Source organism: Aethalodelphis obliquidens, unplaced genomic scaffold, assembly GCF_003676395.1.
Source record: "Aethalodelphis obliquidens isolate GAN/ISIS:26980383/991018 unplaced genomic scaffold, ASM367639v1 scaffold7, whole genome shotgun sequence".
Taxonomy (NCBI): domain Eukaryota; kingdom Metazoa; phylum Chordata; class Mammalia; order Artiodactyla; family Delphinidae; genus Aethalodelphis; species Aethalodelphis obliquidens.
Genome location: NW_020837951.1, coordinates 47,292,961 through 47,308,392, shown reverse-complemented (window position 1 = coordinate 47,308,392; position 15,432 = coordinate 47,292,961). Strand labels below are relative to the sequence as shown.

Below are 15,432 nucleotides of genomic sequence, written 5' to 3'. Positions count from 1 at the left end.
ACTGTTCCTCTCAGACCACCCAGGCCCACTGTTTTCTTAGTCATCGTTCAAAGCTCAGTTCAAATACCACTTCTTTGTGGGACTCCTCCTTGCCCTTCTTCCCATGTTCCCTCAAGAGCACCTTTTACCTATTATAATACCCTACAAAGCTCCTTCAGCCTTATACAAACAGTAATAATACTTGTGCAATAAAGTGTCTGTCTCAGTTATACTGTGAAGGCTGTGAGGACAAGGTTGATGTCTATCTTTATCTGGCATAGGGTTTTGAATGATTTAAACATTCAATAAGTATCTGTTGAATGAATGAGTGAATACTGAATTAGTGTGATCAATATTTTGATTTTCCCAGGTGATCAAAGAAAACAGTTAAACTCTAGGGTGTATGTTGTACAAAGAAGGAAATGTATAGGCTTTAAGACAATCTTGAGAAGGAAAAACGTCTCTAAAAGAAAGAAGGAATAATAAAATTTAGGAAACTATAGATCTATGTACTATAAAGATGAATGGTATTTTTTTTTTTTTAGTCCTTGTATTAAGTAGGGAGTGAGGAGCATGGAAGAAGGAAAACAAGCACAGCTGAGTGGCATATTTTTGTTTTACTGTTAATTTGACACATCTGAACCAAAGCATTCACAATACTTGATATACTTTGAAGAGAGTCATACACTATAGTCTTAGACATAACCACAGAACAAGCAGAACAATTAAAACTACATAAGGCCTTAAAATATATCCACAGTGTGTATTATTTCAATATTCATTCATTTACAAATTAGACTACATACCATTAATTTTATTTTTATTTTTCTTTCATTGTTTTATTCAAGCAGGATTCATTCAAGGAAAGGCAACTTAGTTTTTGTGTGAGCTTTATTTTTTTCACTACATTCGTTAATATAAAAGTTATGATGTTTTCTTATCTCCTGCATCCAGGAGTAAATCCATGAAATTCTCAGATAGTAATCCAAAACAACAGGTCCTATTCTTAAAAATAGTCAAAGTGAAAAGGGATCAAATAGCCAGTCTGTTTGTGGTCTTAAAGAACATCTAATGGACTTTCAGGTTTTCTAACAGTGACAGTATTGCATTTCTACGAGATTAGTCAAAATTTAAAACAACATTGCGTACAAAATTATTCTTGAAGCTCTAAATGCCTTTTAAATTACTAAAATGAACATTTTAAGTAGTTGCCTCACAGTACCAAACTTATAAATCAAAACTCGTTAAAATTCAGTGCTATTGTGACTTTATCATTTACAAGGTAACTAGTGGGTAAATTAACAAATGGCATAAAAATTAAGACTTACATCTTTTTTTTTTAAAGGAGAAAATGTATGATAACCAGGGAATACAGAAAATTCAATGTATTTTACAATAAAATAACCTTTAAATCTCTATCCCTGTACAACAGGGTTTAGGTCATCTTTAGTGAACTTGCATGTTTTCATACGGTTTATTCTGAGTACTTTGTTTAAGATATACAGCTTTTTATTGAAAGAATATTACATTTGTATACCAGGATAAGATTTAGTACATTGAGATGTTTTAAAAATATTTATAAATTTGTTTCTGATATGCAAAAGCATTTGGCAATACTTTCATAGCGTTTGATCTTACAGAATTAAAATTTCATACAGTACTCATCTTGATGTTTAAAAAAAAAAATTCACAGAAAAAATATAAATTACATAGCCTGACTGCATGATATTGTTATTTCCAGTTTCTAGTTTGGTAATTAAAACCTTCATTAAGTCTGTTAACAAATCATTACCTGTACATTTATGAAGGCAACTGACATGATTTGCAAACAAAACCTTCAGGTTTTATGTTATTTACCAAAGAGTGCAGTTCAGCAAGAAAGAAAACCCAGTATGCAAATTTTCAGAATATTTTACAAATTTACCAGTTCCTGTGACACAAACTGTTTCAATCTTTCAAGATACTGTCCATAAAGTTCCACATCATTGTGACCTGCCCCTTCAACCCACAGAGGCTCCACAGGTCTTTGGCAACGCTCAAACAATGCGAGGCCGTGTGAGAAGTCAATGACTTCATCTTCAGTCCCATGAATTATTAATACTGGAGAGGTAATCTTAGAGATTTTGTCAATGCTGTAGGGAAAGAGGAGGAAAGAAGTCAACAAATTAAGTATGAAAAGGAAACAAAAAAAATTTTCTTGTGCTATATTAGATAATTTAAATATCAGAACCATCTTTGAATCAATTCAGAAGGGATAGATACCTCTTGGATTTCAAATGATTCAAAAGTCATCTTTACATTACTCCCTACCTTAAGATTATCTGAGAACGTTAACTTCATGCACTTCTGTTTTGAGGGAATCACTCAATCATTATAGTCATCCTACTTCACCTTTCTACAATGTTGATATTTTAGCACAGAAACTTAGGTTGCAAGGAGAGGAAGAAACCAAGGACCATTTCAGCTATGTGCTAACTTCATACCTCTCTGCATTCATATTTTTTTCTCCCTCCCAATATCCTACTAAAATGATAAGCAAAATATTTTTTTTGTTTTGGGTATTTACTACAAAAATAGGAAAAATAAAATAAAACATAACATTTTGGAGCTGGAAAGCAGATGAATATGTGAGATAACAGATTAAAAGTATAGGAGAAAACATAATTTTTAAGAGGACAGAAGGGTAAAGTGAAGAACCAATCCAATTTATATCATGGAATACCCCCAGAAGGCTAGGAACTGACATGCAGATAAAGGCGGGTGATTCAAATCTACAGAATTTGTTCAAAGTCTGTTTAAGAAATAGTGTCCTGCACCCCCGCCCCCGCCCCCCCAGTTCTTTTCTTTCCTCCCTTTTGCAGCTGGGTAAATGCCCTCTACCTAAAACTGGAGGGTTTGTGGACTAGGGGATTGCTGGACACAGTTTAAGGCAGAGGTACCAAATAGCAAGTAAACATATACATGTTGTCTGCTATGAACCCATTTTCCCTACTGGGCTCCCAGAATGCTGGCAGCCAAGCCTCCACCTTTTAAGAGATAGTTGTAGTCAGAGTCTTCTTTGGAGACTATATATCTGCCTTAAGAGGAAAGATAAATACTGACATCGGGGTGGGATCCCCAACTAATTGGCTTGGCCAGATCACTGGATAGTGAAACTCACAGTCAACAAGTCTTAATTCCCCACACTTCAGCTCAGCTCTTTAGTTCCTTACTCTTCCATATGAGCACACAAATAAGAATTATCAGACACCAGAGGAGATGTCACTTTACATATAAGACAAGGATCAAAATAAACAGTAAAAAAGGGCAACTTGGAAGAGACAAACAATACAAAGAAAAAACCTTACGAAGAACAAGTTTTAAAAATTTTCTGATAGGGCTTCCCTGGTGGCGCAGTGGTTGAGAGTCCGCCTGCCGATGCAGGGGACACGGGTTCGTGCCCCGGTCCGGGAAGATCCCACATGCCGCAGAGCGGCTGGGCCCGTGAGCCATGGCCGCTGAGCCTGCGCGTCCGGAGCCTGTGCTCTGCAACGGGAGAGGCCACGGCAGTGAGAGGCCCGCATACCGAAAAAAAAAAAAAAAAAATTCTGATAGAAAGAGGCGCAAGGCATAACTATAAAATGAGGACAGAATCTTGAAAAAGAAGAAAATCATCAATGAAATAATTCAAGGCAGCATTTGGTAAGGAAAAAATGCTTGGGTATATTATTTGCTGTCAACTCTTCAATAGTAGAGGAATTAAATAAAAAAGGAAACGTATGATCTTTTTAAACAGTTTACTGTTAGTGCTGCATACTCTGTTGGTGCAGCTGAAATGAAAGAGGGAGCTAAACAGAGATGTAACTTGGCAATAGTTTACCCCAACTGTCTCCCTATCATTCCTACCATTCAGCTACAAAGTATAATGCACATACCTTCCAATCTACCATTTTCTAAAACAAAAACAAACCCCCAATAAATTTAAAAACCAAAAACCTCCCACAGCCTGCTCTGGTGATAATATCATATGCTCCCATACACTTCCCTACGAAAGTAACCCCTTACTGGCTAAAGAAGAAAAAATTTGTTTTTGAAATGACCCTTGCTGTTCTTATAAAGAATCAAGTGGTGACTTGGCCTTTGGCCTATCTATCATTCACAAAGAATCTTTGTATTGCTACCAATTTGGGAAAGGAAATAAAGACTGAAATTTGCTACCCTGTCACTTCTTCCCTTCCTTTCTTGGAGAAAAATAGGCCGTCAATTTTTTTGTAACAATGAAGAAGAGCTAGTGGGAACTACCATCCTGTGTTGAGTAGCATGAGGAAAAGTAGCCCTTCTTTTAAATTTGTCTAACACTTATGTTTGCAGACTTTGTGGGGGCAGTAATTATTCTGGCTCATTTAAGACTCAACATTTTCACAGTTCACTTCTTTTGTAAATCAGATATCACTAATTAGACATCATTCATTCATTTTTACAGAAGATTTAAAAAAATTTTATTTATTTTTGGCTGTGTTGGGTCTTCGTTGTTGAGTGCGGGCTTTTCTCTGATTGCCGCGAGTGGGGACTACTCTTTGTTGCTGTGTACAGGCTTCTCACTGCGGTGGCTTTTCTTGTTGTGGAGCACTGGCTCTAGGCACACGGGCTTCAGTAGCTGTGGCACGCGGGCTCAGCACTTGTGGCTTGCAGGCTCTAGAGCACAGGGTCAGTAGTTGTGGCACACAGGCTTAGTTGCTGCACGGCATGTGAGATCTTCCCAGACTAGGGCTCGAACCCGTGTCCCCTGCATTGGCAGGTGGATCCTTAACCACTGCGCCACCAGGGAAGCCCCCGTTCATTCATATTTTATGCACATGTGTCTCATTTTCCCTCTACTTGTTCCTCTCCTCCAGTATTATGCACCTCACTGGATGGTACTATCGTCCATTAGCAGCTCAAGTCAGAAACCTGGGAATTATATTCAAATTCTTTTGTTTAGCATCCTATATACAGTCTGACATTCAGTTCTATCAATTTTTTCTCAAATTCACTCTCTTATCTCCAATACTAGTGCCACCATCTGGGGTATAAGGCTCTCAGCACTTTTCACTTGGCTTACTATTGCTCAAACACTTCAGGCTTCTGACAGATGTCCTGCCACCACCTTCCTCACAAAGTAATTTTTCCACAATTTCTAAAATATATGTAAAATAGGAGCTCATGGCTGAGTGAACTGTATCATGAATACCTTAAGTGATGGAAAAAAATTCCCTCAAAAGTTTCTTCGAATTAAACTATTTGAATATTAATACTTACTTTGGGAATGCATCAAAACAGTAGGTCTTCTTGGTATCAGGAAAAGCGACTCGCATTCCTGAGGTCAAAGGAGAATGAAGAATAACAGCAGCACTCTCATACCGAGCAGCAAGATCCACAGATGGTACTGTCCCTATACTTTGGCCATATATAATCACATTTTCAGGGCGAATGCCATATCTACAGAGTCCAGAAGTTTAAAAAAAAAAAAAGAGTTGGAGAGTCAGACTGGTATGAAGTGTTCAATCACTACTAAGGACTTACTCTTAAAAAAGAATGACAGAATGAGACAATGTCAATAAATTTATATTTAAAACTTAAGTTTCTTAGTCATCACTAACATATTTAATGCCACAATAAAATCTATATTATTTCATCTGTTTCAAGTCTATCTTTTGGAAAAATAATGGCTGAGGTCTCTTAAAATTTTAATCTTAAGGAATGAATTTATTAAATCATTTATGCAATTCAATGTAGCATATTATTGACTATATTTGGAACATACTATGTCACTAATATTTTAATGGACTGATGTTTAATGGAGATTTAGTGTTTATTTTCCATTCAATGTAAAAAAGGTTCTGTATTTCTCTAGGCATTAAAAGTGGTTCATTTTATTTTCTGAAGTTGGTCATAGTGATGAAAATGCAACATATAGTTACAGTATGGAATGATGAATAAAATATATGTATTGTTTTAGCCAAGAGCAAATTACTTATTTTTCTTGAGATTTGCATTTATTTACCCATAGAAATGGACTAATGATTGGAAAGATCAATAGATGAATGAGAATTCCAAAAGCCACATGGGTCAGTGATTTATGAATACTTCCTTTAAAAATGATTCAGATTTAAATATATGAACTAACTCAATTATATTGGGTATATACTATGTTCCAGGCATTGTTACTTGTGTACAGTATAACTGTCCTAACTATAAACTACTGCAAGTGTAAGTGAGGTACTATAGGAGCTAATTACCTCTCCATAGTTTCTTTAAATCAGTCTTACAGAAGAATTTGGACCATGTCCCAAAGATTGGGTTCCATCTACTACAGACTGACTCTAAATGTAACTAAACTCAGAAAAGCTTTTTTTGCACTTCCCTGGTGATGCACTGTTTAAGAATACGCCTGCCAACACAGGGGACATAGGTTTGATCCCTGGTCTGGGAAGATCCCACATGCCACAGAGCAACTAAGCCCATGTGCCACAACTACTGAGCCAGCACTCTAGAGCCTGTGAGCCACAACTACTGAAGCCCGTGCGCCTAGAACCCATGCTCCGCAACGAGAAGCCACCACAATGAGAAGCCCACGCACCACAACTAAGAGTAGCCCCTGCTCGCCGCAACTAGAGAAGGTCCGCGCGCAGCAATGAAGACCCAACGCAGCCAAAATATATAAATAAATAACTAAATTCTCTACACAGAATCTTAAAAAAAAATAAAAAAGAAAAAAAAGAAAAGGTTTTTTCTTTGCAACAGACCTAGCTTCATAGGAATGAAGAAATTAGGAAAATGAACATTTGCAGCATCGCATCAGCATAACGCTTGGGGCTGCATGGATGCTGTTTAGCTGAACAGCAGAACTGTGGGTGGCAACGATGGGTTTTAGGCTAAAGCTAGCAATGGCAAGGCTCCAGAGTAGCTGAAGCATCTGCCAATTTACTATCAGAGGACTCAAAGCAGTAACAGAATTTCAGAATAGTACACATTAGAAAGGACTTCAGAGACCATCTAATCTAGGTTGGCTGCTTACTGAGCAGAGGTTCAAAGTCAGAGTAAGTTAATGACAGACCTGTAATTAGAACCCAGGTATCCTGACTCCAGGTCCAGTGCCTTTTCTATTATAGCACACAGATAATGAGAGCTCAAATACTGTGGGGGAAAGGCTGCATAGTGAATATTCATACTTTATTTTATGTTGATCCATCAGAAGTTCAGAAACATGGTTACTATAGATATTCAATTATCCTTAAAGGGAGGTTATTCAAATAATAATTATTTAAGTTCATTATTTTTTCCCTTCCTGGTTACTTAAGCTCTTTTTTACTTTAATCAAGTAAACGAAATGAAAGGCATGAATTCTAATTACACGCATTTTATTAGATGACAGAATTCAAGAACTGGAAAGAATCTTGGAGATCATTTAACTCAAGCGCTTCATTAAATAGGCTAAGAAACAGAGGCTCAGAAAAATTAAATAAAATTTCCCAAGACTTCCTATCCTTACTAACTCTTCCAACCATATTTAGAGTTCAACATAAGAGAAATTTTAAGTCTGAAATTCTATGCTAAACTAGTACGTGGGACTAGGTAGCAAACTATCTGTTCTACTCCTAGTCTTCATTCATACTGGTCGAGTGTATAAAAAGATTAATTAACCCAGACTAGAAATCACTGAAGAAAGTTTCCTGTAAATTGATATCTGATAAGATTTAAAAAAAATAATAAAGCTAACCACTTACAAGAGGGGATTCTTTTACATAAACATAGAAAGAACACTTAACTGGATACTAACATGTTTTGCTTGAATAATTTATACTTTTGTGCTACTTGGAAGCACTAATAATGAAGGCTATCTGCTTTTGGCACCTTTAAAAGCTATACTAATTCACTGAAGTTGAATTATAGTATGTGAATTATATTGCAATATATGTTATTAAAAAATTATCATATTTTCCTGACAGGTATTATATATACTATATTCAACTGGTTGAATCTGAAAGGGGGAACTCAGTTTTGTTTGCGGGCCTGAGGGGACTGACAGGAGTATAACCGAAGCATATTTTGACTGTGGTCATTTAAGGTAGCTTTTAAGTTTATAAATTTTTACCGCTCTGTGCATGCCTCCCTCCCACTCCTAAACTCCATAATTACTACTTACCATCTATTTTTTTTCTTACTTGTCAGAAATTTGTTTTCATATCATTTCAATTGACTTAAGAATCCCTTTTATACAGAATTCTGCTATGGGACTATAGTTTTACTATACATCTTGGAGGGGTAAATGTTTCTAAAGATTTTTCTAAAAAAGATTATATCTACTAATGAAATTGAGAAAGTTCTTCCCAACTAACTGAAACCATTAATATTTAAACATTAAATTAGGAATGGTAGATTTTCTTTATGTACTCTAGCTTCAGTCTAAAATCCTCTGGAGGGATTTCCCTGGTGGTGCAGTGGTTAAGAATCCGCCTGCCAATGCAGGGGACACGGATTTGAGCCTTGGTCCGGGAAGATCCCACATGCTGCGGAGCAACTAAGCCCGTGCGCCACAACTACCGAGCCTGCTCTCTAGAGCTGGAGAGCCACAACTACTGAGCCCGCGTGCCACAACTACTGAAGCTTGCGTGCCTAGAGCCCGTGCTCCGCAACAAGAGAAGCCACCGCAGTGAGAAGCCCGCGCACTGCAACGAAGAGTAGCCCCTGCTCACCGCAACTAGAGAAAGCCCGCGCACAGCAACGAATACCCAACGCAGGCAAAAAACAAACAAACAAACAAACAAAAAAACACCTCTGGAAGTCAGGCAGCTTATTAATGTACAATGAAGAATAATTTGTATTAAGGTATCTTTCTGTTTAGTGTACATTAACTGATGAGAAAATACACTGAAGTATACAAAATTGCAATCTTTTTCAAGAAAAATTTATAAGTATTTTTGTGACTAGCAAAGATTAATGTTATTTCTATTTATTAATTTTTAATTATTAATTATATAAAATGATGCAAACCCTGCCTTAGGATTTTAACAATCTAGCCTCTTACTGTGTTAATGACAGATCAAGAGAATGATTAGCTAAATCACTGTTTTCTCTCATTCCCTTGAAATGTTGCAACTTTGAATAAACATTTTTATATCACAATCCAGTAAGTTTCTAAAACCAAACATTTTTCACTGGCTTACATTTTTAGGAAAATCACACACACACACACAAGCTGTCAAACTCTTTTATGCTATTATACAAAATTTAAAATTACAATCTAAAAGTGTAACTCTTCATAGGTTTATACTGGTAAATATAATCTTTATTTAGTACTTCAAGATGTGTTACAAAAACAGATTTTATTCTATTCTTATACAAGACAATTTTATCAGCCATCACAAATGTGGAAAACAATTCCCAATCACCATTTACCTTGTCCTAAGAGCAAGCCAAGCAGCTTCTATGTCTGCATAGAGGTTCTTCTCTGTCGGTTTCCCAGAACTTGCACCATATCCAGAATAATCATATGAAAATATATTACAATTAATCCGTGATCCCAGTCCTATGTAAAAACTGCTCATCTGACCAAGATCAACAGCATTTCCGTGTGAAAAGAGTAAAGTGTATTTGGCATTGGGTGAGCAACGCACAAACATGCAGGCAATTCTGTTGCCTTTACTGGTTCTAGTCATGAAACACTCAATAGCATCTTTTTCTCTAGAAGAATATTGCCAGTCTGCTCGTTCTGATAGGTGTAACGTCCAGCGGCTTCCACTTTCATCACACATCAGCGTGTAAGTTGGATCAGGTGGCAAAAATGCTAATTTTGAAGCAATTTTCCCTGGACAAGGTGGACAGCAGAAGAGGCAACATAGCTCACTAAATGAAAGATTATTCATCTTCTGAAAAAGAAAAGAATAGTCATGTTTTAATCACTGAATGTCCATTCTGCATTTGCATACAATAAAAGTTAAAACAAAGACACCAGTAAATTCTACTACTGGACAATGTCTACTACTATTATATGAAGTATGCTTTCCCAAATAGATTTTTGGCATCTTTCTAGAAACACTTGAAATCATGAGGTGAGACAAATATTCCTGACCAGGAAACGGACCCAAATACTATGTGACATGTTGCAAATAGTAGTTGAATTTTTTTTTTTTTTTTTTTTTTTTTGCAGTACGCGGGCCTCTCACTGTTGTGGCCTCTCCCGTTGCGGAGCACAGGCTCCGGACGCGCAGGCTCAGCGGCCATGGCTCACGAGCCCAGTCGCTCCGCGGCATGTGGGATCCTCCCGGACTGGGGCACGAACCCGTGTCCCCTGCATCGGCAGGTGGACTCTCAACCACTGCGCCACCAGGGAAGCCCAGTAGTTGATATTTTATAATACTTAACCAAAATATGAAAAATGATACTCTTACCAGAGAGTAGAGGTATAAATTTGTTATTTCTCTACAAATAACAACATAGTAGGTATGAAATATCTTTAGTTAACTTTTAATTTCTGTGTAACTCAGTGAAAATTCTCAGAATCTCGTGAGAAGCTAGGGATTTAACATAATATAGTAAATATATAATAATAGCACTTACTATTTGTCAGGCATTGTGCTAAGGGTTCTATGCATATCAGCATGTTTAATCCTCTAAGCAACCCTGTATGGTAGTCTGAGAAAAGAAACCTGCACAAGGTGAGGAAGTGAGGGAGCCAGGATTTGACACCAGGCTCAGTCATCGTCCTACATCACTGGGCTACATACACTGCTTCAAGGGCTCAAAACACTATTTGTCTCAGAAGCTTATTATTTTAGCCATATTTGTCTCAGAAGCCTATTATGTTAGCCATAGTGCCAATGGCCTAAATAACCTGTAAAACATTAAAATGTATATATGAATATATGTATGTATGAAATTATTGCCCAAATTAAGAAGGCATTATTATGGAAAAAAGATCTGCTCAAGGAAAATTTCATAAATGGTTAGATGGAAATGAGCATAAGGTTTGAAGTCAGAGAGTTGTGGTAGCACTTACTAGCCGTGTGCCCTTGGGCAAATCATTTACCTTTTTGACCCTCACTGTTTTCATAAGTAAATGAGGCCAATGCCTACAATGAACACAGAGGTTGTGAAGAACAAATATAATGACATCATTAAGGCACTTAACATAGTAATGGCCGTAGAGCTGACACACTCAGAAATGGTCCACTTTCTCCTATGCCCTTTTCATCAATATTTTAAAAGTATCCACAGCTCATATTAACTCAGAAACAAAATAAAGTACTACTTGTTTGCCCTACCAGCATTTCCTTCTAATTATCCTTTCTCAAATTCCTATCTCTTTTTAGCAGTAGACCATTGCTTAGGTTCCAGGAAGAAGGCATTCAAAACAAACACCTTCCAGAGGTTTGGTGGCACCCAATTTTCTCCAAAAAAATCTAAATAAAAGGATAGGGAAAAAAAGAACTTCATCCTACCAAAAAATGAGAAACTATCACCTCAGAAGAGTGACTAAAGTGTTGAGTACATATGGAAAGTAATGAATGCCTTTTTCATTAATTACTGATTCAAAATCTAGTTTATTTTGCTTAATACAAATGTGTTAATTTCCCAGTGTAAACTAATTAGGTAGAAAGAAGAAGCAGAAACAGCAGAGAGAGAAGAGTAGGAGTGACATGAAAGGCTTTAAAAGATGAGTAAGGGAAGGGCAGAAAAATGTCTCTTGGCTAATGGGAAGCACCTTTACTTGTTATTCTATTTTTATTCCCTTTCGGCCTTCAAAATGAATATAGCCTGAATAAGTTAATGTCTTACTCTGGTTGGAACAAGAGTCAGATAGAACAAAAATGACAACTAGCTGTCATCCTTAGTGCTAACTCTAATTGGCTCCATGACATGTTGTACTGAGGAGGATTCTGAGAGCATGCCCTGGGCTTAGCAGGCAAAGAATGTGTGATAAATTAGCAAAGTCTACTACAGAATTTGGCTACAAATCTATTATCCTGGTCAGGAGGATAAAGGATCTGGTGAAGATGGCAGAGAAGGGAGTTCAAAGGGTCAGTTCCAAAGAAGGAGATGATCCCCAAAACAAAAACAAACAAAAAAACCTAAAAACAAAGAAGGAGATAACCTGGAAAAACAAGATGAGGTAGAAGGTACAATATATCAGTGCTATCCATTTAATAATCTACCTATGGTCATTTCTTACCCCCAATTACCTTACACGCCATCAACTGCTGACCCTGAAGAGCATATTAAAAGCTTGATTAAGTAAACTGTATATAGCTATACTATGTTCCTGTAAATTACCACTTGAACGTGAAGACTTTTATGTACTATATAATAAAGTAATTTTGAAATAAACTGGCTGACCGAACATATATAATGCTGCAGAGACGATTCTGAAGATGAACACCAAAGGAAAAAATTAGACGAGAAAAAGCTGCAATGCCAGGGTCAAGTCAAATGAAAGACAATCTGACCTTTTTAATGGTGGCAGAAGAAATTATTCCCACCTCCACTGCCTCAAACCCAGACAACTGGTATCCACTTAATAACATAAACTTGGAAATTATCACTTTCCTAATGATAGGTCTGATATAGGGCAGCAACATAGACTTGCTTAAAAAAAGTTACTCTCTGGGCTTCCCTGGTGGCTCAGTGGTTGAGAGTCCGCCTGCCGATGCAGGGGACACGGGCTCGTGCCCCGGTCCGGGAAGATCCCACATGCCGCGGAGCGGCTGGACCCGTGAGCCATGGCCGCTGAGCCTGTGCGTCCGGAGCCTGTGCTCCGCAAAGGAGAGGCCACAGCTGTGAGAGGCCCGCGTACCACAAAAAAAAAAAAAAGTTATTCTCTCCTTTTCTATAAATGTGAAATTTTTCACAATAGAAAATATAAATAAAACAAATAAACCTATGTTTTAGTATGATCAGAGCAGAGCTGGGCAAATTACTGAGGGAGAATATCTTATTCTTGATAAATCACTGAAATATCTTGTTAAATTTAGATAATTTAAATCCAATTTGTTTCATATAACTCACCTGAATATAAACAATTTATTTACTAGTTATTTCTTGACAACAAAATCTTGAGGCGACAAGGCAGTGAGTAATCACAGATGGAAAACAGAGTTATGAGAGTACACAAAGGTCATACAACAAATTGAATAATTTGTAGCTGAATTTTTGGACCAGACAAAACAAGGATTTAAACTAAGTTACAATAAACCTATTTAAAAAGAGAGAGAGAAGGGCTTCCCAGGTGGCACAGTGGCTGAGAGTCCGCCTGCCGATGCGGGGACACGGGTTTGTGCCCCGGTCTGGGAAGATCCCACATGCCGCGGAGCGGCTGGGCCCGTGAGCCATGGCCGCTGAGCCTGCGCGTCCGGAGCCTGTGCTCTGCAACGGGAGAGGCCATGATAGTGAGAGGCCCGCGCACCGCAGAAAAAAAAAAAAAAAGAGAGAGAGAGAGAGAGAGAAAGAGAGAAGGAGGGAGTGAGAGAGAGAGAAAACTTAAAGATGAAGCAGAAAAAAGTGTCAGAAAGAAAAGTTCAACTGGAATCCCTGGTATAAAAAAATCAGTATCTGAAATAAAGAATTAAACTGATGGGTTGGGTACAAATATTGATAACAGTTGAAGAACACATTAGTGAGCTGGAAAATCAGGCTGAAGAATTCCCAGGTATGGAATTTTTCAGGGGGATGAAGAGATGGAAAATATAAAAGAAAATTTAAGGAGGATTTCAGTAGAAATACCAATATCACTATAGTAGTCCCCTCCAAAAAAAGAGAGGAGAAAATAAAGACAATCTAATAATTTTTCAGAATTAAAGAGAGAAAATTCAGATTGAAATAGCTCAGAATGCCAAATAGGTATTTAAGAAAACTTTCACAGCTAGACAAATTACAGTAAATATTAAAACTGCCAGAAACACAAATCTGAACGTTTCCAAAAGGGAAGAACAGATTACTTACAAAGGAACAAGAATCAGATGAACATCTAACTTTTGAATAGCAACACTAGAAACCAGAAGACACTGAAGGGGTAAGTTTAAAGTAAGGAAAAAGCTTTGAAGCTAGAATTTCACACAGATAAAATACTAATTTAGGGCTTCCCTGGTGGCGCAGTGGTTGAGCCTCCGCCTGCCGATGCAGGGGACACGGGTTCGTGCCCCGGTCCAGGAAGATCCCACATACCGCGGAGCGGCTGGGCCCGTGAGCCAGGGCCGCTGAGCCTGCGCGTCCGGAGCCTGCGCTCCACAGCGGGAGAGGCCACAGCAGTGAGAGGCCAGCGTACCGCAAAAAACAAAAAATAAAAAAAATTCCCATTTAATATGAGGATAAAATAAGGATATCTGCAGGCACACAAAAACTCAGAAGGTTTACTAAGTCAAGACCCTCTTTGAAAAACTCCAGCAAGGAGGAAAAGAAATGCAAGAAAAGTCTGAGATATCTGAGATATGACAAATAAAGAATAGTTAATATAATGTCTTTTTTGGTAAGTAAGCAATGGAGGAAAAGAAAAAGCAGCAAAGTACATCCCTAATAATCCAGAATCAAAACTTTGGAGAATACCAATGTGGAGGGGACTGGAATAAGAGTTAGGAAATATTTAAGAAGTAAAAATGTGCCAGGGCACTGGTCACTTGAATTGTTCGGAATATTAATATTGATAAGATTAAGACACAGAATAAAGGCATGAATATGACTCTTATTTATTTTGGCTGCACCAAGCAGCACAGGAGATCTTAGTTCCCTGACCAGGGAATGCACCCATGCCCCCTGCAGTGGAAGCATGGAGTCCCAATCATTGGGTCACCAGGGAATTCCCATTTTGACTCTTAATAAGTCAGACATAACCAGCATAAAAATGATACTATGATACACCTGAAGAGTAGTTATAGTTTTCATTACAAATGTCTAGCCTTGAGTATTTATCAGCATGTTAAAACTCAAGAAGGAGTGTAAACAAAGAAATAAGAAATTAATGGTAGATATCAACAAAATAGAGAACAAAATGCAACAGAAAAGGAGGTCATTCTGGACCTCTAGTGCCATGCAGAGTATCTAACACATAATGAGGTTTCTAATTATTTTTTAGATGAATGAGTTAGTAAATTATTAAGATTAATTCAACCCTCTGCACCTCAGAAGCCCCCACAAAAGAAGGAAAAAAGTTTACAAATCACATGTTAAGAAAGAAATCCAACATATTTTGTGACAATTACTTAGGTTTCTTTTATGGGTCAGAATAGAAGCAATCAAATAAAAATGTATGGGGCTTCCCTGGTGGCGCAGTGGTTGAGAGTCCGCCTGCCAATGCAGGGGACGCGGGTTCGTGCCCCGGTCCGGGAAGATCCCACATGCCGCGGAGCGGCTGCGCCTGTGAGCCATGGCCGCTGAGCCTGCGCGTCCGGAGCCTGTGCTCCGCGACGGGAGAGGCCACAGCGGTGAGAGGCCCGCGTACCGCAA

General features: G+C 37.9%; 1 protein-coding gene across 2 annotated transcripts in view; it reads right to left on the bottom strand.

The window, feature by feature from the left end:
- Window positions 1–577: 577 nt before the first annotated feature.
- The window catches only part of ABHD17B (abhydrolase domain containing 17B, depalmitoylase), a 38,409-nt gene continuing 23,554 nt past the window's right edge, over window positions 578–15,432 (bottom strand). For both annotated transcript variants that reach the window (XM_027105699.1, XM_027105700.1), the window contains exons 2-4: window positions 9,397–9,866; window positions 5,257–5,436; window positions 578–2,111 (exon numbers count right to left, since the gene is read on the bottom strand). In XM_027105699.1, coding sequence (XP_026961500.1) covers window positions 1,892–2,111; window positions 5,257–5,436; window positions 9,397–9,863 — 867 coding nt within the window. In that variant the 5' untranslated portion in view covers window positions 9,864–9,866 and the 3' untranslated portion in view covers window positions 578–1,891. The remainder of the gene's footprint in view (window positions 2,112–5,256; window positions 5,437–9,396; window positions 9,867–15,432) is intronic.